A 25,168-nucleotide genomic window follows, 5' to 3' on the forward strand; every position below is an offset into this window, starting at 1 on the left:
CCTTGCATATTGACATTATGCTAGTACAAAAGAGCTAGTTGGAGAAGTCCGTTGCGGCGACCCTCCAACATTGGCGCCGGTGTCAGGGAAACCAATCCTTAGGTGGTGAGTGACTCACTGTACAGAAACCAAAAACAAAAATCTCTTCCTTCAAGCTTTTGATACCCATTCCGCTTTTGATACACATAGAGAGGGAAGCAACTAGACGTAGGTTTAGTGCTTGGTAGAGATTGCAGTCCGAGACTAGTGAGTGCTATTCCTTAAGAGCAAAGAAAGTTGTGAGTGAAGTACAAGATAGTATTCTGTTATTTGATTTTCATATGCTTAGGAAGGGCTGTTCCACCACACACTTTGTTGTTATTTTGCTACTATCAAGTTCATTTATGTTCGCAGATTCATTTAAGTTTATAGGAGTAGGTTAGGAAACAAATTACACCATCATTTGGGGCCAAAAGGATCGAGGGAAAAAATGTCAAAAATCTTATTTTGGTGTTGAAGACCATAACTCTGAAAAGTTGAAGAAGTGATAGTCAGAGCTTCAAAACTGGACCAAACTCATCAAAACTTTCAAGAAGGGGATAAAAACACTTACTGAAAAAGATTGTGCTAAAAACTTTCAAATTTCTTGTCCAACATGGATCGCGATCCATGTACCTTTCTGGCAAAATGTGCTAAAACTATTTCCTTTGCTTAGAACAGGCTCTTAGGCATCAAAACCTTGAGTTTGGTCAAAAATAGAGTGCTAGAAGATCAAAAAAATCAAAAGATTGGGGTGAGCAGAGCAAAACCTTGAAAAAAGGGGAAAACGGGGAAAAACTGAACATTTACTTGTCCAAATCAAGAAGGGATGAGGATTGGCATCAACTAGAAGCAAGGAATCAACATAACCAAATTTCATGTCTAGATGCTTCCCAACATGGATCACAATCCATGTTCCAGGTAGACATCTGCCAGTAAGATTTGATTAGTGTACTCTTGATTAGTATGCCAAGGAATCTAAGTGTGATTTTCTCAAAGAAGAAATTCACTATCTAGGGCATGTTATTTCAGCTCATGGGTTATATATGGATCCATCCAAAGTGGATACCATCCGGAAATGGCCTTCTTCTAGAAATCTGGAAGAGCTACAGATGTTTTTGGGATTTGCAGGTTTTTACCGAAGGTTCGTTAAAAACTACGCTAATATTGTTGTTCCCATGACGGATCAACTAAAAGGCAAAGGCAAAGCTTTTCAGTGGGGATCCGCTCAACATCACAGTTTCGATACACTCAAGGATGCATTAGCTATAGCTCCCCTACTAGCTATTTCAGATCCTTTGAAACCATTCATTTTGGAAACGGATGCCAATGATCATGCTATTGGAGCAGTCCTGTTACAAGACGGACGGCCAATTGCATTTGAATGCAAGAAGCTTGATGCAGCTCAACATAACTACTCTGCTTATGAGCGCGAACTTTATGCAATAGTGTCTACCTTAAAAACATGGCGGCATTATCTATATGGTGCTTAGTTTGAAATTGTGTTTGACCATGAAAGCATCAAATGGTTTACACAACAAACGGATTTGAAGGGTCAGAAAGCCAGGTGGGCCAAGATTCTTCAGGAATATGACTTCAAGCTCAGGTATCATAAAGGTCGATACAATGTGGTGGCTGATGCTCTAAGTCGTATGTCGGAGATCAATTCTCTCTTGTTCACGGAACTTCGTAGTGAATTTTTGGATTCCCTTAAAGGAGAATATGAGCATGATGAAGCATACTCCAAAGTGTGGAGCCATGTTCAAATGAGGGATCCTTCTCACTCCAATGATGGTAGTGTAACGTTAACCTCCACACTTAGTTCTCCTCTATCGAGTGATGAACTACAACGATGGAAGCATTTCACCATCAACAATGGGTACCTCCTAATGCTGAAACTCGCTCATCAGAATTTCCGACAAGCACATGATCGATATAAGAAGTATACTGATGAGAAACTTCGACAAGTTACCTTCAAGGAAGGGGAGGAAGTATTTTTACATATGCCAGAACATTCAGAAAGTCTGAAAATTGGGGCAACACCTAAATTATCTCCCCGCTATTGTGGGCCTTTCAAAATACTCAAGTGAGTAGGTGATCGTGCCTACAAATTATTGCTACCTGCACATTCTCGTATTCATCCGGTGTTTCATGTAAGTCGTTCATGTAAGTTGTTTATGTAAGCGGTTACATGGGGACGACAATGTCATTGAATAACATATTTTGGTTGATTGCATTGAACCTCCTACCTTACCGCATGAACCTGAACATGATTAACATGAGTTGCATACACGTCAACAAGCCTTAATCAAGTGGAAAGACTAACCTGTGGAAGGTTCCACTTGGGAAAACATTAGTGTTCTTAAGAAGAAGTTTCTCACTTTTGTTTCGAGGGCGAAAACTCTTCTTAAGGGGGTAGTAATATCAGGACATCGGCAAGGCCAGATTAAACAAGAGCAAGGATGGGCTAGGCACTGTGGAAAGGGAGTCCAACTAGGGAAAAGGGCCAGGGGCTATGCTATATAGTGGGTGGTTGGGTGGTGGACTCCTAGGTTCTAGTTCCCCTTATCTAACACAACAAGTTTGTGTTCTTTGTGGACCACCAAGCTTTGTTCTATTTGGTCAACAAGCCATACAGCACAGGGAGAATAGTGAGATGGTTCATCATTCTTCTCGAATTTGATTTCACTATGGTTGTAAAAAAAGTCACTACACATCAACGAGCAGATGATTTGTCAATGATTGTTTCATGGGAATCACCTAAAGGTGTAGACGATGATCTACCAGATGCCTATTTGTTCTCCATAGAAATGATACCTAGATGGTCGGAAAACATTGTGTCATTAATGACAATAGCTCAAGTGGATTCACAAATACCACTTCCTATCACAATCGGATTCATCGAGCAATCAGCTATGTATCAATTACTACCTGGAAGGCTATACAAAAGAAATCAAGACGGGATATTGCTCTTATGAATTAAGCGTGAAGAAAAAGAACAGTACCTAAGTCAAGCACATGTTACCATAGTAGGACTTCACTTTGCAGAAGACCAAACTATGCAACAAATCTTGAGACTTGGAGTATTTTGACCGACTATGAGGAGAGATGTTCAATCTTTTGTAAAGGATTGCCCTCAATGTCAAAAATAGACACCCATACCTCATGTAACATTGTTTCAAATGTCACTTGTTGCTAAGTGGAGTAATTATCTGGTTACTTACTTATCGAGCCGAACATTTCCTGAGGATATGAGTAAACGCCGTCAAAGAGCATTTGAAATTGAAGCAAAAGACTATTCTCTTATTGGGAACCAATTATATTGGAGAGGTAAAGATCAACATTTGCGTCTTTGTGCAAATGAAAACGAGTATATTCCGATTATAGAACAAGCACATGCTCAATTAGCTGGAGGTCACTTTTCTAATGAGACCACCACAAGAGCAATATTGATGGCAGGCATATGGTGGACAACACTTTTTGCAGATGCCAAAGAATATGTTTGAAGATGTGATGCTTGTCAACGAGCAAAAATACCAACACGAGTAGATAGCATGTCCTTAAGACCAATGATGGAGGCTAGAGCTTTCACGAAATGGGGTATAGATTTTGTTGGACCAATATAGCCACCTGCTTATAGAACCCAAGCTCAATATATCATTGTAGCTATGGACTATTTGACCAAGTGGGCCGAGGCTATGGGCCGAGGCTAAAGCAACTCAAAAGAATGATGCCAGAACCACTGTTGCATTCCTATATGATTATGTATTCACGAGATATGGGCTGCCAATAGAGATTGTCAGTGATCGGGAAACTCATTTCCTCAATGAGCTAATAGAGTATCTGCTTAATGAATTTATGGTCATCCACATATACAGATCAGCTCCCTATCACCCACAAGCAAACGGACAAGCCGAGCACACAAATAAAATTCTTAGCTCGATGCTGACTAAAGTGGTTAGTTTAGGAAGGACAAACTGGGAAATGAATCTCCGTGCTACTCTATGGGCTTATCGAGTTTCATTCAAAACAGCTCTAAATGCTACACCCTTTAACCTTGTTTATGTTCTTGATGCGGTACTGCCAATAGAATTTCTGTTGCCGACATTAAGGGTAGCACATTATCTTGAGTGGATTGAGCATGAATTGTTAGAAAGACTTGAAGATTTGTAAAAGCAAGACGAGCAAAGGCTAACTGACTTAGCTCATATCTATGCACAAAAGCAGAAACAAAAACAGTTTTTTGATTCCCATCTAATAACAAAGATCTTCAAGAAAGGGGACTTAGCTCTAGTTTGTTCCCTTAAGCAACATATTCCCAATTTTAAGAAAAAGGAAAACAGACCATTTATCATTGAAGATGTATCTCCAAGTGGAGCAGTAAAATTGTCCACCCTAGATTGTGAACCAATGGCTAATTGGATTAGTGGATGTTGTTTAAAGAAATACAATTTGCCACTAACCAATGAATTGCTAGAGAGAATGCATGCAACCAAACAAAGGAAGATCAAACGACAGCAGGTTATTGATGAAGCCCAAGGGGAAGCTAGGCTTTGGATACTCAAGCGGAAAACTGCTCTCAAGAATCAACAGATACATATTCATATCAATACTTTGGAAATAGATGATAGACAATGGGAATTACCTAAAGACGCAGTTTCAACAGATGATGACTGGTTAGATAGAATGGACCTATGCATCAAAGTATGGCTCAACAATCATAGCACCAATGCTTTGGTCAACACAAGAGCTAGAGTAAATGCAGTTAGTTATTCCACATACAAGAAAGCCACAAGTCAAGCATTGATGACAGGAATAACGACAATCAAAGGATGCAACAAGAACCCAACTCCATCATTGGGAGTAGTCAACTTGAACATGATAGTACATGGATTTTCATATCCTCATCAGTTTATATGCTTGCCAGATGAACACATGAATGAGACAATGATTCTTGGAATTCCCTGGATACGTACATACAAAGAAATACCAGATTGGGATACGAATCACCTAAAGGAGGGCAACTCATTGTTCCAATTGCACCAAGCAAGGAGGAATGGAAAAGAAGCAATCAACAGACCAATCCACAAAGTCAATCTTCTCCATCTCCTCGACAATCAAATGCTACATATAGCATGCAAGGAGTCAGGAAAATTTGGGTACCAAAAGCACAGCTTAAGGATAAACCAATTCAGATCTAGGTGCCTAAAACTTCACCGACGAAACAAAAGAAGGTTCCAAGGGTTTGAACATAGAGACGAGCATCTCCGAGCAAGGAACCTAACATGGAAATGGTTTGGAAGAAAAAGAAGCACTTATCTTCTCCACAACCCGTGAAACCAATCAAGCAATGGCGAGTTAAGTCACAACAGACTCCACCACACCATGCAGCACCACGCTGACCAAATTACCAATGGCGAGAAAAAACTCGACAACAGTCAAAAGCTCTACCAACACCTCAAGCAATCAGCGTGCTAAAGCATCCTGATCGTACAATCAAACAGAGAGCACACAAACTACAAGATTTTCTCTTTGGAAGACTTCAACAGCAAACCTCGACATCGGAAAACCTTGAGTTAATTGCTCAAGACCCAGCTCTTGCACAACATATTGGTTTGAATTGCATTGATCTTCATATCATGGTAGAGCCAACCACGACTATGCATAGACACGGTTGTTCAACCCATGCACACAATCGTCCCGGAGTACGCCATCTAGGAGGGGTGGAAAGGCACTAAGAACTAAGTACTAAGTACTAAGTAATTAAGGACAATGTTTGAAGAGGGAGGAAAAATTTCTATGTTAACGTGTGATTTTTTGCAGAATTACCTAATAATTCCCTTATAATTCATCACCAAGGAAAAATTCACAGATAATATCTCCCCGATGAGTGTAAATTCATAAAAAATAGTCCTTTTTTTAGTATTTTTTATCATTTTTGTTGACAATGAGGCTTAAAAATAGAGAAATCCAGCAAAAAACAATAAAGCAAGGGATTTTTGTAATAATTGGATTTTTACTTTACTTTTTTAGAGCATTTTTCTATTTTCTTTAAGTTTTTCAAATAAACAGGTCAAAAATTAATAATAAATAGCAAGGAAGCTCAGGTGGAAAAATGGAAGACATGATGGTGATTAGAAAGACAAGGCAGACAAGCACAAAAAATTTCAATGAAATCAAAATATGGAAGCGGGAAGCCTAAATTAGGCGGCCATGCTACTTCTGCAAAATTCTTGCAGAATGAGCCACAGGAACCCGATCAAGGAAATTTTTGAGTCTAACATAGATTTCACGGCCAAATAGGACTAACGGGGGAATATGGAGAAAATTGGTTCGGAAAGTCTGGGTATAGATATCCAAGGTAGGCTAAAACCACCTCATTTTCACTGGGATCCTTTGTAGAGAGAGATTTCGACCTCTTTCGTGCGACTTTTCCGGAGCCCACAATTGACCATTTTCAGCGCCGTCTCACATGAAACATGAGGGGTAAGTTCTTTACTCGACAATGATCCATTTTGTACGGCCAGTAGCTAGTCTAAAGCCCTAGAAAAAACCCTAGAAATCGAGCAGTGCACGAAGACCTACGACCTAAAACTGACCATAGCTGCCTACCAGCTTGAAGAAATCAGATGGGATTTGAACCATAGCATGCCCTAACATAATAGAACCTTTCTATATCATCAGATGACCATTCGACTGGGGTCAAGGGGGTCCCCAATAGAAAAGTTAGGTTTTTGGCAAATGCCAGAATTCCGACCTGACTCCACAGATGGTTTGCTAATGAGGTCCATATACAATGTATATGATTGGTTTGGTGAAATCCATCAAGCAAAGCCATCGAAAAGCAGAAAATGGCTCGAAGGTTACAAAGCATCAAATTCGACATACGGGGTCAAACCGACTTCAAATAAGCTAGAATTAGACAGATTGCTTCACAACTATGTTGCGGACAAGTCCAAAGCCTCAAAGTTGACCGACCAACCCAACAGACAGAGTAGTCACAAAAAACGATGATTTCAGAGCTGACAGAACACAAAGTGATGCCGTCATTACCAAACTTGATCAAATTCAATTTAGGACTTGTATTAGGTGTATGAAACATGTCTAGGTCAAAATTTGTAGGTTTTGCAAAGTTTTTTTCACTGTTGTAAATAATCATGACTATTTACTTTTGCGTCAGTTTTGCTTGGAAATTGTCAAATCACCTGATCACCTATCATGTGTACACACCTATTACATGCCAAAAATCAAGTATGAGCCAAAACGACCACCCATTACTTGTAAAATTGCCAAAAAATGCGAAGAAGTCTTTGCAAGCCATAATTTGGGTTATGGATCACATTTCTTGATCCAAATCACTCCATATCTCATAGCCAAGGTCCATATACCAAAAAATGTCAATTTCGAAAGAAAAGTTAATAATCGCGATTATTTACTTTCTGGTCAAAATTAGGGAAATTTGGATATTTTGTCATCATACATCCAAAGTACATGATGAGTTAAGCACTAGTCAATTTTGAATCAATTTGGAGTTCAAAATCTCAAATTTCCTTTATATCTACTGTTTTAGAGACCTAAAGCCAAAATCTGGTACCATTTTCACCCTGTGCATCCAAATGAGCCCATATTTCATTCAGAGCATGTATTTGTATATACTTCAAGCCTATAAAGCCAAGTTTGCAAAAAGTTGGAAATTTTCCTCAACTGTAAATAATCGCGATTATTTACTTTGGTTGCAAATTTTTGTTTTGACCATACAATTTTGTTCCTTGCATGTTTTTATGCATCTTTGCTTGTTCAAAAATTGATTTGAAGCAAATTGGAGCAAATTGTCAGCATTTCAGTCTAAAAGGACATTTCAAAGAAAGTTCCGACAAATCTGCTAACCTTGCACTCTGTTCATTGAATAGGAGCAATGCATGCAGCGAAGTGGGCCAAGAAGAAGCTAAACCAAAAAGAAAAACTACAAGAACTACCCGCGTATCAACTAAACCCCGAGTGAGTCAAAGCAGCAAAGGCATCCTACCTTTCTAGAGAACATTTAGAAGAGCACCACACTACGGTCTTCACTGGCAGGTTCAAGAGTGAAGAGGGGCATCAGGTGGAGTTGGAACTCATGTCCAAAGAAGTCTATGATGTAGATGTCAACCCAGAGACAAAAGAGGCTAACCGCAGGTTGGGACTCAGGCATTTCTACGAACAAGAGCCTTGCGGAGTGGACTTTCAAAAAGCTTACGAGCTTCTATCCATCATCAAAGAAGATGGAACTTCACAGATATCAGACACCCAAGCAAACAGGGTCGAAGTAGTGATCACAAAAGAGATAGTGGCAGAGGCACTCAGACTGCCCACTAAAGGAATGACCATGCGGGCAAGAGACAGGAAAACCGCAGGCACATTTACCAAAGAGACAGCCGCAGCTACATTCGTTGATCTTATCCACAACAGGTGGAAGAGCCAGCCCGTCTGTACCACCAGCACTTTCATTTTCTAGCCAAAAGGCCACCAAGGTACACTACACCAAATCACACCATAGCCACCACATTCACTCAGGTTCTCAAGTCGACAATGAGACATCCCGTGGACCATGCGCAGTATGTCTTGACAACCTTGAAGGGCACCAAGAAGGAAGGAAAAATCACGTACTTGGGTGTGCTAGAGGTCTTGACTCGAATAGCATATCATGCCATCGGCATGGCCGACAACCTACCACCTGCCCCTGATTAGAATACATGGATATTGGCACCACAACCCTCTCCAAGGGCTACAAGATCAGGTAAAAGATCATATAAATCTGATGATGAGTCAGCTGATAGCTTGTCGGAATGACACAGCACCAAGAGCTCTGACAATGAAGAAAAGAGAGCACGGAAAGAAGAGATGAAAAGGAAAGCTGTGGCCACACACCAAGAAGAGCCAGCTCAAAAACAAGCACGCTTTGAAAGAGAGAAATAGGCGTACCAGCACAGTAGGCAAGCACAAGGGAAGGACCCAAAAAAATGGGTACTTGCAGGACTGAAAGGCCCTCGAACAAAGCATCATACAAGAAAAGAGGCGGATGATCCTGTTAAGTATGGAGCTTGATTTACCCCTTGTAGTTTTCTGTGGTAAAACCGCCCATTTGTAAGGCCCCCATATGAGGAGAATCCATCGTGCGTGAAGGAAAATCACTCGTCGGAAACCAAAATTTTCACGGAAAACTTTAGGGGCCTCGGGGGCAGAAGCCTCTAATATTTTGTTTTCCTTCGCTGGAATTTCCTTTTTTCAAGAATATTATGGCCGGACGGCGGTCGAAAAGTGGTCGGAAAACAATTGGTCGGTTGGCCGGTGGCCGGTAGTCATTGGTCGGTGGCCGGTGGTCGAAAGTCAATAACCGATGGCCGGTGGCTGAATTCAATGGCCGGTGGCCAAATTCAAAAGTGGACTTGTCTTCTCAAGGGTGGCCACACATGGGCAGATTGGAGGGTCCGATTTGGACTTATCTACACAAGGGCGGCTACACATGGCTGCCTCTCATGAGAGAGGGTAGACCTTGTGGCCTATAAAAGGAGGCCATTGCTTCACACATTTCATAGTGTGAAGTTGATGCAACAAGGTGAGTGTGAGGTGGTGAGAGTGAAGCAAGGCGGGAGCTCTATTAAGGGTATAATCTCTTTGTAAACTACTTCTTGTTTTGAAGTACTAAAGCCATTGAGTGGCTGCTTTCCCATCGATGTAGCCCAAATTGGGTGAACCATGTATATTGTGTGTACTCTCTCTCTCTCTACTCTATAATCTCTTGTGTATGAAATCTATCTCTCTCCATTAAGTAGTCTACTCAAATATCTACTTAGCTACGTCATATTTCCTAACAGATCCAATAGAGCATTTAGAAAGAATGTACCAAGAGGCTGAAGCTCTAAAGCTGAAGGAGGTAGAAGAAGCTGCAAAAAAGGCCAAGGAAGCGGAAGACGAAAGGCAAGCTGAGCAAACCGCTAGCCAAGAGCAAAGTCATGGATCTCCTTGGCCCACCTCACCCCCTACAGAACAACAAGACCATCCCATGCCTAGTCCACCACCATCACATGCAGGCAAAGACAGAAATGACGAAGCAGAGCCTGAGAAAGAGAAACATTCTGAGTCCACCCAACAAACAAAATATGCACAAGAGGCTGACCACCCCAACGAAGAAAAAGAAAAAGAAGTCGAGCCAGAACAGGAAAGGGAAGCAGAAGATACTCAAAATCCAGAAGAGGAAAAGGCAAGTAGATCTGAACAAGAGATAGATAAAGAAGCAGATATAGAAAAAGAGTCTACCACTGCACATGAGACAGAACCTGAGCCAGAGAAGGAAGAAAGGACGGCACTTGAAGAGAGAGCAAGGTTGAAGCCCACACCCTCTACTTCTACTCAGCCAGAAACTGCTGAGGCATTAAAGCTTCAGGATACCCAAGAAGAAGACCGACCATCTACCTCTAATCAAGAACCACCAACAATTACGACGTAGCAAGAAGCCACACACGAGGCTGCATGTACATCCCAAGACAGGAGGAGTGGCAGTCAAACGACGAAGTAATAGAACAGGTCAATGAATATGCACGACAAATGCACGAAATGACGGAGAGACTCCGCTCAGCAGCACTAAACCGTAACACCAAGGCCAAAGAACTTGAGATGGTGATCGACGCTCTCCAAGGAGAGTTAGAAGACAGGATGATTGTCATCATTGATCTTCAAAGGCAGGTGCAAGAGCTGAAGGCAGAAGTGGAACATCATTAGTTGGCCAGAGATAAGCAACAAAAAGAAATGGAGGAGTTAGGTGATCTACTCACTAAACTGTTTGATGCTTGCAAAGCAAAAGATGAGTAGCTGACAAAAGTTACAAATGAACTTCTTACGATATCTTTGTCATCTCAGAAAATTCAGGTGCAATTAGATGTTGCCAATGCTTCTCTGCAGTTTTCTGAACAGAGGATCAATGATCAGGCCATTTTCTTACGGAAAATCAAAGAAAATCCAGCCGTGGCCTCGATCAAAGGAACTGCAGAAGTGTATAAGGCACTTGAAAACAAAACCAAAGACCTAGAATTGGAATTAAAGCTAGAACAATCACAACGTAGGACCTGGCATTTATGCGGGTTCAGAGAGAGGAGGAGCTTCTAAAGGAGATAGCAGAACTCAAGCGGATAAATCAACTCCTCAGATATGGAAAACCAGACACGCGAGAAGAGGTAGGCACTTCAGAGCCACCATAGATAGATATACCCTCAGTCTCATTTGCTGAGTTTGAGACACAATCAATAGTAGAGCTGAGTGGTAATGAAGATTTTCAGATTAACATCACAGATGAAGACATAATGCCAATGGTCCAGCTACCAAAAGCTGAAGAAGACGCATTGAAGGAGAAGATCACCCTAGAGGTAGATGAGCAGTGGAAAGCCACTATGGATTGGGAGTTGAGAGTTTTACACTCTTTCAACGTCACTCAACTCACTCCCAATCAGATCAACTCTCAATGGCACCAACAATCCTTGCCGTACCCTCTCATCAAAGTAGAGCTATTACATGTGAAAGAAAGGTTGTACAAGGATATGCAAGAAGATGGTGCACATAAAGACCACCCAAAGTGGAGGTTAAGCTGGTTGAACAAGAATCCAAGATACCTGATGCTGTTCACAAGAGCACCTGCAGCCCTTCAAAGAGATCCAACCTTCTGCCCTGTACCCAGAGTAAGGACATGGCAAGCGCATGAAGCACTGTAAAAGAAGAGGCCAGCTTGGGTCAACTTTCCTAGGCTACCAGCTCCAGAGAGAGGTCAAGCGATGGAGGATTACATGGTAAAAACCCTAACGGGCACCATGTCTTTCTTCAAGATTCTGTCAGATCTCTCATGTGCCATGTTATGTAAGATCTGCAGAATGCTGCTCACATGTATACAAGTTTTTAATGAGCCTTAGCAAACAGGAGCCCCATGGCTATCATTCTTGGAAGGAAACAAAGGCTTATGCTACAATTTGAGTGGGAAACCTTCAGAAGAGGTTCTTTACGGATTCTATGCCAGATGCATGTTCTTGCCATCGAATAATATGATGGCCTTTGAAGAAGCTTTCTACACTGGATTCTTCACCTAGCAAACAAAGATATTTGTGTTGGTGATCAGCAACCTAACATCCAGGTTTGTAGGCTACTTAGCGGTGGAGCTAAAGAATCAAGTAACAATGCAATTTTTCAAGTGCCCAACAAAGAACGAAGAATCAGATACCAAAAGGAACTGGACGCACATAAAGACCGCCTCGCCAGCCGCCGTCAACCCGAAGACTATTTCAGCCCATAAAGCTGTGTGAAGGGACGATACAGGCGAGGAGGGGGGAATGTTAGCAACAAGCTAACACGTACACCATTTTTCGGAGTTCTCTTTGTAAAACATTTATTATTTTGATAAATCAAGAATATTGTAACTCCTATTTTCTTGGATAAACTCTGTAATTGATGAGCTGGAGCTACAAGCTTCCAAATTGTATCAGCCAGTCATCACCCAGCTTTGGTAGAACTCCGGATTATTAGTTTTGACCACCCAAAAACCTTAGCTAAGGTATAAAAGCCAATTTTTTATAAGTTTTGGATAAGAAATACACAGTGTGACCTAACAATGCTCACTTCTCTCCTTCTCGCGCTTCCTACTCCCTCTCCGATTGTCACATTGCGATTGCATTTGTTGCATTGCAACCGCGCAGGTAAGAGCTCTACGCATTGATGTAAGCCATTCACAGTATTTTGTAGCTTTTGGCGTCTCTGACCCGTGGCCTAATTTCATCATAACTAGGAATTTACACTTTTAAATCAAAAACTAAGCATAGGCAGGGTATTAGGGCATCATTGCTAAGCATTTAGATGCATTCTAGGTCGAAAAAAACTAGGTCAAAAATCCATTGCTGTTAATAATCGTGATTTTGGAACTTGACCTAAAGTGGGATTTGAGACCATAGGCATGTGTGCTTAGGTCTTATAAACTTGTCCTAGAAGTTTCGTTACGTTTGGATGTCATTTGATGTTGTAACAGATGTGATTTTCTTGCCAATGAGCGATTGGCTTTTGGTGATTTCAGTCACTTGAGTGTAGCCTGAGTTAGATGCAAGTTGTTAGTTGTCTTCCAAGAGATTGACAACCTCTTGTAGCCTCTATGTACTAGTTGAGTCAGCTTCGTCCCATGGTTTGATAAATTAATCGTGGTTCTTGATAATAGTGCAATAAGATAGGATGATGAGGTTAGACATGCGTCCCACACTCTCTCTTTCTCTCTCTTTCTTTCTTTCTCTCTCTCTCTCTCTCTCTCTCTCTCTCTCTCTCTCTCTCTCTCTCTCTCTCTCTCTCTCTCTCTCTCTCCACAGTTTTCATCTCGCCAAAATGAAGGGTTTTTAAATTCCATCTTGAATCATGTTTGCCCTCACAATCTGAAGGGTTTTCATCTCCATCATCTACATCTCTCTCTCTCTCTCTCTCTCTCTCTCTCTCTCTCTCTCTCTCTCTCTCTCTCTCTCTCTCTTTGTGCGGTGTGTTGTGCTAGTGTTATTTGAATTGATGTTGTCCGCGTCCTAGCCGCTTAAAGCTAGGTGGTGTCCCCTATTCACTCCCCGTGATGAGTTCTATGTGCACGGGCCTGGCATAGAGGCCGCTAGGGTCTGTTTTGCACTTGCGCTTGTCCACACTTATCACTAAATCAGCTAGACATGGGGTTTAGTGGCTAGTAGAGTCTAGGAGTTGAGGACTTTCTAGATCTATTCTTGAGAGGTAACGATGATTTTGAGTGAGATAGCCAAAAGCATTTCATTCTTGGATTTTCTCTATGCTTTCAAAGTGATGTACCATTTTTTGTTTTGACTTTGTTTTGCATTGTTGGATGGGGGGAAAGGGGAACACACTCGGCACACACATAGAAAGCCTCTATTTAGACCAGGATAACTACCACACCTTGATCCACTAGAGTTCACCTTCAAAACTCGACAATTATCTACAAATCTTCTTGCACACAACCGTCCACACACAGAATTTGCACTAACCTTGTCTGCTGACAACTCCCACACAACACAAACCACTCTCTCTTTCTCTCTTACTCACACCACAGGTCCGGAGAGGCACACACTTCTCAAACCGACACCACACAGTAAGGTTAGAGCAAAGAGGAGAAGGGGGAAATAGGCAAAGGAGATGACACCAAACTTGGCTATGGCTTCCTTCAATTAATGAAAAAAACAGCTATTATAACTCCATGAAATCCTTGCTATCACACAGCTTAGTCGTCTCCACAATACGACAAGCAACAAGGGGTGTAGAAGGTAACAGATGTTGCCTCGGAATGATTTCCTTCTTGATAACACAGGTAAGAGGGGATTAAAGGTCTTCTTCAGCTTGGAAAGTCTTTGAGACCTCCTCTGCACTGCCATCAGATGCTTCTTCTTGAGCCCTATACCCAAAAAATCTTTGCTTCCAGTGCTCGCGGAGAGCCTCTTTTCCTTCTTCTTCATCCCTCTCCGTCTCCCCAAAACAACCCCTTCTGATGCAAAAAGTAGGCTCCTTTTTTGGGCTTGTGGGAGTCCTCCTCTACTTTTTGTTGCCCCTCGTCTATTTTTAAACATCTGCTTTACATGTGATGCGTCCCCATGTGGACTTTCCTTGAGCCCCACTCTCTCCATGTGAATCTCCCATTTAGGCGAGGCACCGATGGTGCCCTCGATGCTCTGGCCCTTTGTCTTCAAAGAATTGGCACGGGACGCGACCCCCCAATGGCCTGTCATGTCATCAACCTCACGTTGTGGTGGCACCACCAAACGGCCACCCACGCCACTGAACTGCTGGCCACACCGCCCCTCGGGCCACCGCAAGCAGCACTCGAAGGCCCGTCATTGCTTGAGCTCACGAGCTATCACTTTCCACCTTGCGATACAAATGGGTGGCCATGCTCTAGCACATATACCCTCCCTTCCGCTCCTCGCTTGTGCATGTGGGGTAGAATCCCCACCACGTGGCGGTGCCACAGAGGTCCCCCCTCCTTGTTCCTCCATGGTCCAGAATATCCATCACAAAAACCCTCAACCAGGGCTCCACTTTCACCCCTTGCTACTAACTGCTCAAAGCTCCATTGATCGAGTGGTTTGAATCCACCAAAATCTACTGTCTAGGAACTCATCTTCACCTATATGCTTTTCACTTTGATAGTCTGACGACCTCTAATGATGCGCATCAGAACTCGCAAGAAACATAAAATACCACACTTCTAACCATTGTTGGGCAGCTTCAAACTTCAATATTTGACCGATCAATCTGGGCTCTGTTTGACATGCAGTCACCTCCAGTGGTCTTCTCATATAGCATCCAAACCCTTGCAAGGCTCCAAGATCATCAAATGGCACATCTACCGAGGCGGCCAACCTGAAATAAACTTGGCCCCCAACAAAAATTTATTTGGCTATAACTTGGTATCCGTAGCTCTGATGGACGATTTGAAAAGACCGACACGCTTCATAAATCAAGCACTACACACCCATAGCTCCAAACCATTTTGAACCACCTAGCATCACTTGGCCTATCCGTCTCAGATCTGCAACCACCTCCAACTTTAAAATCAAATATCCACATGCATACAAGAGTGTATATATACTTGGATCTAGGTATATTCTTTTCTAGTTCTAAGTATGCTACTTCTCATAATTTTACTAGCCGTATTATTTTTTGTCTCCTTTGTACATATATGTGCAAATTAACATGATATATTCATGAATAACAATATCCACATAGATCTATCTTTTGCCTTGTGGAACTCCACTTTATAACAAAATCATAACAATACCCACATAAATATATCCTTTGCCTTTGGAAACTCCATTTTAGCATAAAATTATTGGTTTTGCCTTGGAACCCAAACTAGCTCTAGAATAGGTGTGTAGCATTCTATGATCTTTCCCTTCCCACGGTCTTCCATTGGATTTGCAATCACAAGGTTTGACTCACATGGTTTTGTAGTGGATAGGGAAGGACACATTTAAAAAAATTACTCTTTCGAACATTTTTCACTAGATATGGTTTTCTTAATTTTTATCTAATTTTACCTTTTCTGTGAAAAGGAAAACAAACATCATTACTATTTACCATCAAAATATTAAATAAGAGAGATTTAGTTATTTGATTTTCTCATTTCAATATTACCACATTTTTTTATTTTGATCATGTTTCAATTTCTTTTCTATATATACTATGAGTCCATCACTTTAGATTTCACCATAGTCAATTCACTAGCCTATTCTTTTTCGACCATGCATCACTTTTTGATTCCAAATATTCATCCATTACCATGTTTAAAAACCATGGTCACGGGGACATGTCATATTTGCATGTACTTTGAGTGGCTCACTTTTAAAACCATAAGAAAAACGCGATTAAAAAGGGACCACTCAAAGACTTTTGGCATTGAAAAGAATAAATGTTTTTTGAGAACTTTTCCTCTCTTTGAGTTTGAGAAATGGACTAAAATTTTTGGAATTTTTTAAGTTATGATTCAGTTTAGAGCATTAAAGGAAACATTCAATGGTTTCATTAAAGTTATACAGATTCTTCTCTAAAGCAATTCGCATATATTCCATACAAAAGTCTAAGGACTCTTGCAAATTAAACTAAAATCTAAAAAAATCTTACAAATTAAATTAAAGTTTTACGATCTAAATTAATTTGAAAATATATTTTTACTAATTATACCATGAACTCTTGGTAAATTATTACAAGCTAGTCTATACATGTAAGATTTTATGGTGGATATCAATTATTAGGAAGAGTTTATATTCTTACAGTTTAGTTGTACCCTTGAAGCCCATACTCTTATATTCTGACACTTTAGTCCTACCCTTGGGGCCCGTACTCTTACACAGGTCTTCCCAACTAAAGTAGAGATTTATGTTTTAAAAAAAAGACAATCGTGCATTTAGAATGGATTGATTTTGTCAAAGAGATGGAGGAACACTTGCTACATGGAAAGTATTACAAATATCATCATCATCATCAAATGTAATGAGGTCTGGTAATGTTGTGTCATGGGATTCTTTCTCAATAGAGTTATTTTTATAATCACCCCTTTCAAATGTCGCTGTACAATTTGTGTTGTTGGATGGGGTCTCATAAAATGGTTTCCATTCTAGAGAACACCTTTTTGATTGATACTCCAAAAAACATTTCATCTGTATATAAAACTACAAAGACTTAGATTGGATTCTAATAATAGTAGAAATCAATTTACTAATTGATTCATGCTTTGTGTTGAACCTTTTTTGTCACCACTAAATTTTACATGCTATATAAATCAAATCTTAATACACCATCAAAGCAAGATATATGGAAATTATGAGAATCATGCTCTGGGTTTAAGTTTTTGATGATCTCTAAATCCCACTTATTTTATAAATTACTTATTGAGTTGTGTTTATCTATTGTAATACTTCATGAAAGCAAGTGTTTTATCAAAATGAGGATGTAATTATTTTCATATATACTTAAAAGTCTTTATGTCTTTCCACTTGCCTATTACATGGAATAGCCAAAATCCAAGCACACAAGATGCATTGTTTTTACAAGTCAAGTAGTGATATTTGTACATGAGGGACTCACTAATGTGTTCCGTATAGTACCACATAAGTGCACAATAGAAGAAGGGGAAGGGATTTGTAAGTGTGTACAAGCGTATACATAGGGGTAAACCCCCAAAATTTGCATATACATTTCGTATGTTTAGGGGGCAGATAGAGGATACTTTAAGGTACTACGTAGAAATTGAGGGGTCCTCTCTCTCTCTCTCTCTCTCTCTCTCTCTCTCTCTCTCTCTCGCTTGAGTAATGCCATCCAGAAGCCCAATAAGATTTTGAAAATTTACGTAATAATTTGTACAACATACCTTATTTCAAAATTGTGAGCTTTTAGTGAGAAGGAAAAATATTTTCATGGAGTTATTGAAATTTTTGTAAGGAACTAAATTTTTTGTACATATAAAGTAGGAGAGTCTTGTTCTACATAAATGCACGTCCTGCGTACAGGCTCACAAGGGTCTTGAACACTTCCTAGGTTGTCCTAGATGCTAGAAGTAGGAGTTAGCTTGCCCACATGCACATAGGGTTAGATGTGCACGTGAGCTTGCATGGCTAGAAAGATAAAACCCTCAACAAGTCGATCCAATTTTTCTTCAAATTCCTATAGAGCCTTGTATCCACAATTTCTATGTAAGCAGGCACTTTGTACATCATATTTAAGCTAAATAGCACTATAATTTATTTTATGAATATAAATGCTACTCTTGATCATCCATCTTACTCTAATAATTGGTATCCAAGAAGGAATTAAATAATTTGCTGAAGAATTGTTAAGATACCTTCCACATGAAGAGGAGGTATTAATAGTTTAAGTATTAATTGGATTAATGTAACTAGTTCTCACACTCTCACACACAATTGAAGGGGTGGGAGTCTTTATGTTTTCTAACTACACCTCTTTGAGGTGTAGTTAATTGAGGGGAAGGGGTGATTTAAAGGAGTTATCCCCTCTTCATGTGGCCACTCGTGGATGTCTTGATCCACTAAAACTTGTTACTATTAGATTCATATCCGTTATTTTCCTAGTTCAACCAAAACGATGCCCATGACCATTGCTACAAGACAATACATTCATAGAGCATGCAGTTCGCAAGTCACACAGTTAGTCCACATCCAACACTATGTTTGGTTTGTCTTCTTTTCAAGAGCTTTGTCAACCTCTTTTTGTAGTACAACTTTTGCTTTTTTGCGCTTGGCTTTGCTTTCTGTTTCATTATCGTCTTGATAGGAGAATTCATCGCCATCTCGAGTGATTATCATCAAGCAGGTTGTCCTTTAGACGATATTTACATATTTTGGGTCCTTGTAGTACTTGATCAATCTTTTCATATACATGTCAACCTATAGTTTACGTTTGTAATCCGCTTTGTCAAGGTTCCCCGACGAAAATTTGCCAAAATCTCCGTTGGTTTCTTTTGTTCTCACATTGGGACTCATGTTTTCTTCATCTTTCCACAAACCAAAGGTCAGAGGGGTGTCCTCCCTGTCAAATTCTTCGCAAAGAACTTATGTGTGCTTCCAAAAGGATCGCATCCTCCATATATAATAAACCGTTCTAAGCTCGGATATTGTTGTTACTTGATTAGACACTCCAAGCGAGAAATCGATAGAAACACACAAACAAGATCTGCAAATAATTGAACTTGACTTGTGTTGCGGGAGCGATTCACACCACCCATAAAGTGCATGTAACATAACGTAGATCAACATAATGTCAATCGAGGACACAGATGACACGATAGGCACATGAAGAAAATATTTTTAGCTTGTCAAGCTAAGACCATCCTACACATACAACACTCTGGAAGGCCAACTCAACACCAACATAGAATCTCATTGCTCTCAACTACACCATCCAATCCACATACACACAAATGGAATGAAACTCACTAAACCATACCATAATCATGCGAAACCTAGGGAACACCATCCCCTCACTAGGATACACCTGTCCCAAGCCCTAGCTCTAGATCCATTTGCAAAATACGTGTATAAAGATAGAGCAAAATTATGGAAGTGCTCGTAATTGAAATCTATGAGTACATATGCGTAGCTTATGTCGCTACAATTCTAACGACTACTTGTAGGCAGATAACAGACATCGTTTGATATACTTATGGCCACGAGTATCTCGTAGATGTGTGAGCACGTATGCTCCGTTCCGCGAGGAATGCTTGGTGTTGTCGCGTAGCTCTTGCCGAGGCTAGCGCAATGGTGTTGTCAGTTCTCCAATGTGATGAGCGAACCGGGAGTAATGCCAGGATGAAGCTCACGCTCTCTCTCTCTCTTCCTCTCTCACACATAACTGACGACAGCTTAAAACTTATGATTATGATAAAAGTTCTCTTTACAAAATGACCTAGGTACCTTATATACTAAGGCTACCTTAGGTTAACCAAAAATAGAGTTTGAGGGGTCAAATGGCTTTGTATTTACAATCTGGAAGTGTCATTGCACCCTGACTTCTGCCACTAGACTCCTACTTATTACAATTGATGTTTCTAACCATAATCCACAGCCTTCCATAACTCTCAAAAAATAAGGTTTTGTTGAGTGTCATGTTGTTGACCCACCGGTCAACAACTTGAGAAAGAGAGGAGAGGAGAGTCGACATAGAACGGCAGACTTTTGTCCCCAAATGCACTGGCCCCAAAGATTGCCATAAATAAGAGCCTTTTGCTACCTCTATGTGCTTGATTGGTGCTTTAATGAGGCCATGATAAACGACAGCTTTGGCAGGTCCTTGTCCAATTAGCCCAAAGATGGATACTCAGTTTTACATAAGGAAGAGGATGGATCTAGGAGGGCCTCTTTATTTGCCATGAGCTTATGGAGGTGATTAACATTTTGACAAATAGGTGTATGCCATGTGTGCAAAAATGGTGGGTGTGTAATCAAAGGATACACTTTTCCCACCAAAAAGAAGATGGATAATTTTATGATTTTCGGCCTTCCATAACTCCCACATATAATTTCCAATTTTAGCAAAGATCGTAGATCTACAATCTACGTGTCGAGCTCGTTCCATAGATATGCTACATGATATGGTTTTACCTGCTAGATTTCAAACTCCATTTTGGGGGAACATTTTAAATTCAAATAAACTAGTTGTTTTTCTTGTTTGAATTCAAAAGCTGTCCTTTAATTACTTTCTTAATACTAAAGGTTTTACTTCCTTAAACTGCCAAATAAAAAGGCCCTCCTAGATCCCACTCTCTTCCTAATGAAGGAGCCTGAATTGCTCTGTTGTTGAGAGAGTCTAGCCACTTATATAAAAAGCTTTTATATGAGACAAGTAAGTATTGTGTACTAACCCAATGCAAAGGCAATATGCTAGAGAAAGTTGGGTTTTTACATCAAGGTCATAGACGCAATTAATTATTGCATTCCGTTGGCCAATTATATGCTCTCTCTCTCTCTCCCTAGCAAGGTGGTCCATGCCAATCTCTTTGTCAGGTCTGGAATCCTCTATGACACATACATATGTTATTTCCTTTTTTGTCCTATACATGCATCTATAATCATTTGTGTTGCATTGTTATGGATTAAAATCGCTGATTGATTTTCAAAACGACCCTAAGGATTGAAACTCAGATTTTAAGCTAACTTGATTAAGTTTTGAAAATCTCAATCGAGGGACCTAACCCTAGCAAAAGAAGAAGAAGATATATCAACTTATTGAAGACCTATCTAGTGGCCTAAAAGACAAAGTAAGTTGGTATAAAAATCCAAACTCGACCAACTTATAGAATATCGATTGAGGGTCCTAAAAACTCTAAATAAAGCAACACATACACACTCAGTGATTGCACGAGCATGTTGAGGTGGCAGTGCACAACACGGACCAACCCTCTAGGCATCTTCTTTGGGACCAATATCTTTTAGACTCAGTGATTTTCATGTGAAATACTTTGGTAGGCCAAGGGCCTTTAAATATGTTATGTGGGCACTCTCTCTAGCATTGTATCACGTGGAGTAGCAACATAGAGCAAGCCAGTTGTACCTTGTTGGAGCAATATAAAGAAATACCAAAAGGGGTGTCACATATCGGGGCCATTGATGTGACATGGGAGTAGAACTCTACTACTCCATTTCTCATGTGGATTCTCTCTCTTCTTTTTGGTTATTTTAGTTGTTTTAAAGAGTTGCTAAGTTTTATAGACTTTGTGTTTCCATAAAATCCCTCGTCAAAAGTGAGTACAGTGGTATAAGAGCTTAGCTTACCTCATTGCCTTCCACAAATCGAAGCACGATCCTAACAATATGAACAGAGAAAAGGGAGATCACACCATAGAAGATGAAAATCCACCTAGTCTCTCCACTCGGAAGCAACTAGAGGAGACACATGCTATTATGTGGTTCGATAATTGGCTTGTCAAATGGAAAAACCGATGGATGATCAGATTGACTCGAAAGCTTTGCACACCGTTATTTGGGCTCCTTGACTGCTCATGTCAACAGTGCTATCCCTTCCCAACCTTCTCAAATTTGCTTCTCTCTTCCTCCTATCCCTTCTCAATATCCCCTTCTTACCTCTTCACAATAAAGTTTTGGAGAGGTCTCCCAATTTTTGGAAGGCATTTTAAAGCATATGGCTTCCGGAGAACATGCGCATGTCGCTTCCAATGTACCACTACCATTTCCTTCTACACCTCCATCCTATGTTCCATCACCTCTACCTAGTGCTCCTCCTCCTCTTCTCAAATGACCACTTCCATATGAATACACAAAAAACAAGAAGCCTAGACTTTTGGTTGGGTTTATTTCTTACTTGATAGGTGTCCTATTGTTGATCCATCAAACAAACCATGTAAAGCTGTGGAAAAAGTTAAAGATCAGGTATATGACGTGTTGCAGGGTTAGGATTTTTGCATCAAGATTATAGACGCACCTGATCATTACATTTGGTTGGCCAATCACAAACTCTCTCTCCCTAGAAAGGTGGTCCATGCCACACTCTTTGTCAAAGCTAGAATCCTCTATCCTATATACAAATTTCCCTTTCTTTTTTATGTCTAGTACTTGCATAAGTAATTATTTGTGTTGCATCGTTCTAGGATGAGAAACATTGATTAATTAATGAAACAATCCTCAGGATTGACCCCTAGAATAACCTTCAGATTTTTGAGCTAACTTGATTGAGTTTTGCAAATCCTGACCAAGGGACCTAAACACTAGCAGCAGAAGAAGAAGAAGATATATCAAATTATTGAAGACCGGTTGAGTCGTCTAAAAGGCAAAGTGGATTACGATTATAAATTCTTTCCCAACCAACATACAAAAACTTCGTCTAAGAAGCCTAAAAATCCTAAAATAAAGCAAAACACACAACAAAAAATTATGTAAGCATGATGATATGGCAATGCAAAATACGGACCAATCCCCTAGGCACTTTCTTTCGAACCAGTAACTTTTAGACTCGGTGCTTTTTATGTGAGATGTTTTGGGTAGGCTAATGGCCTTTAAATATGATATGTGTGCACCCTCTTTGGCATTCTTCCACATGGAGAAGTAAAGCAGAGCCAACCACTTGTACGTTATTGGAGCAATATGAAGAAATACTGAAAGCGTTGTTGCCATAATTCGAGGCCATTGCTATCTAGGAATAGCGGATCTGTACCATTACATGTCTCTTGTGGATTCTCTGTCTTTTTTTATATACTCAAGTTTCTTTGAAGTGATAAAGTCTTGCAGAGTTTTGTAGATTGTAGTTATCTTTGTGTTTCCACATAATCCCTTGTCGAAAGTGATCACAAGATAGATCACATACACTAGCTGAAAATAGGGTCTGAAACTACCCTTCAAAATATGATTATCAAACCGATTACATACCATGGAAAATTCTGACCTACATGAATATTGACGAGCAAGACCTTTAGGGGGGTTATCTTGTTTAATGATTAAGGTGCTTGAAGAGATTCTTCATGATTGAAATTGTAAGCATTGCTTTGAGTATATCTCTATTGATGCAGAGGAAACATGGTTTGCGTGAGAGGGTGTGTGTACAAGAAACCAACACTCACATATCCTAGTTTCTAGTGTAAAATTTCAGTTAAATCCTAGTTTTACTTTCAAAGTAGGGAAAGGGTAAAAACTGCAACTGCCTTGTGATCGGCGGGGAGCTGGAAGCCGTAGCAACAATATCGAGAGCCATGGAAGCAATAGTTTTTATGAGAGAAAGGTCATTTATTGACCTTTTCCGATCGTCAAGGTTCAAGACAAGGGGGGCAAAGAGTGATCCCTAACCACCTCCTCGAGGGCATGACAATTAGTGTTGATTAGTTGAGCATACAATTACAACATTTTTTTATCACGTACATTGACTTGTCAAAAAGCCAACGTTTGAAACAATAGATTATATGAGATAATGGCGACTAAATGAATGGTGCAGATATTTGCCCCTCGACCCTTGACCTTGAGAGTCAAAATTCAAGCATCACCCAAAAAGGAAAAAGACAAGGTTAGAATTTACCTCTCTTGAGATCATTTGAACACTTTCAAGGACGCAGGTCAAGCGCTTCTTGGCCTCGCCTTGGTTGAGCACTTTGTCGAGAGTGGTAAGGGTGGAAGAGAGGCGGATGACAGCCACAGCATCCTCCACGATCTCATTGAATTTCCGAAACAGGTCCCTGGAGAAAGAGAGTCGATGAGGGCGTGATGGTGTGTGTGAGTGTGTGTGTGTGTGTGTGTGTGTGTGTGAGAGAGAGAGAGAGAGAGAGAGAGAGGACCTTGCACCTTCTGCTTGGTCGGGGAGGAAGGGGGTGCCGATGGCGTGGCGAAGGAGGGGGCACAATGGACGGAGCGCAGTGGCGATGAGGTTGCAGTGCGTGCGATAGTTCTTGACATCGTGCATGGCATCCTCCATCGCCTCCATTAAATTCAAGCTCCTCTGCACCTCCGCATCCTTCTCCCCCATATTTGTGTCCCAAACCACCCACCTTACTACCCACGGTCCCGCTCCTAAAAGTGCCTAAATGTAACGTTCCTCTACTAACTCTAAGTCTCTAAGCACAAATTATCAACTCCCATTTTACTCGGTAAGCCTAATGAGGTTTACTTTTCTTTGAGGCTGAAGATGGCCGTGTGTAGGCCATTGCCCTACACTCGAATCACATGGCTAGCATCCTCAAGCTTGACTCAATTTTATGACCTACCCACTCTTTTTCAATTTTAACACGAAAAAGCAATGCATGTACGTTACAAAAGCCATGACGATGGGTTGAAAGATTTAGAGTACTTCTCTCTCGTTTCAAAGGCGCAATCGCAAATAGGTAGAAGTCAACATCGCTTGTTTTCACATTCCCCAATAGAAAACGACCCAACAATTTTTAGGTATACATCCAATAAGCAAAAAACGATGACAATGACGATGCGATTGAGGAGGACCTCAAAGACAGGTACAAACCAACAATCTGAGTAGAGGCGAGACAGTTCTACAAAGTGGTGAGAGAAGACCATTATGGCGCGGCCCATCACGGTCAGAATGGGGGTCTCTTTAAAAGGTTGGTATCATTGTATGCATGGGTAGTATACTTATTGAGAGCACG

General features: G+C 40.6%; 1 protein-coding gene across 1 annotated transcript; it reads right to left on the minus strand.

Annotated features, from left to right (window-relative positions):
• Nucleotides 1-16,985: 16,985 nt before the first annotated feature.
• LOC147451265 (uncharacterized) lies at nucleotides 16,986-24,537 on the minus strand. The gene is made up of 3 exons (XM_086520894.1): nucleotides 24,350-24,537; nucleotides 24,094-24,250; nucleotides 16,986-17,219 (listed from the first exon to the last, which is right to left on the minus strand). The coding sequence occupies exons 1-3, from the start codon at nucleotides 24,535-24,537 to the stop codon at nucleotides 16,986-16,988; spliced, it is 579 nt and encodes a 192-aa protein (XP_086377020.1).
• Nucleotides 24,538-25,168: the final 631 nt, after the last annotated feature.

This window comes from Adiantum capillus-veneris, chromosome 9 (assembly GCF_014529385.1).
Source record: "Adiantum capillus-veneris isolate H3 chromosome 9, ASM1452938v2, whole genome shotgun sequence".
NCBI lineage: Eukaryota > Viridiplantae > Streptophyta > Polypodiopsida > Polypodiales > Pteridaceae > Adiantum > Adiantum capillus-veneris.

Coding starts and splice junctions, on each gene's coding strand:
- LOC147451265 (XM_086520894.1), bottom strand. CDS start 24,537: ATGGGGGAGAAGGATGCGGAGGTGCAGAGGAGCTTGAATTTAATGGAG. Junction 24,251..24,349: donor GACCAAGCAGAAGGTGCAAG/GTCCTCTCTCTC, acceptor CTCTTTCTCCAG/GGACCTGTTTCGGAAATTCA. Junction 17,220..24,093: donor TTCAAATGATCTCAAGAGAG/GTAAATTCTAAC, acceptor TTTTATATACAG/ATGAAATGTTTTTTGGAGTA.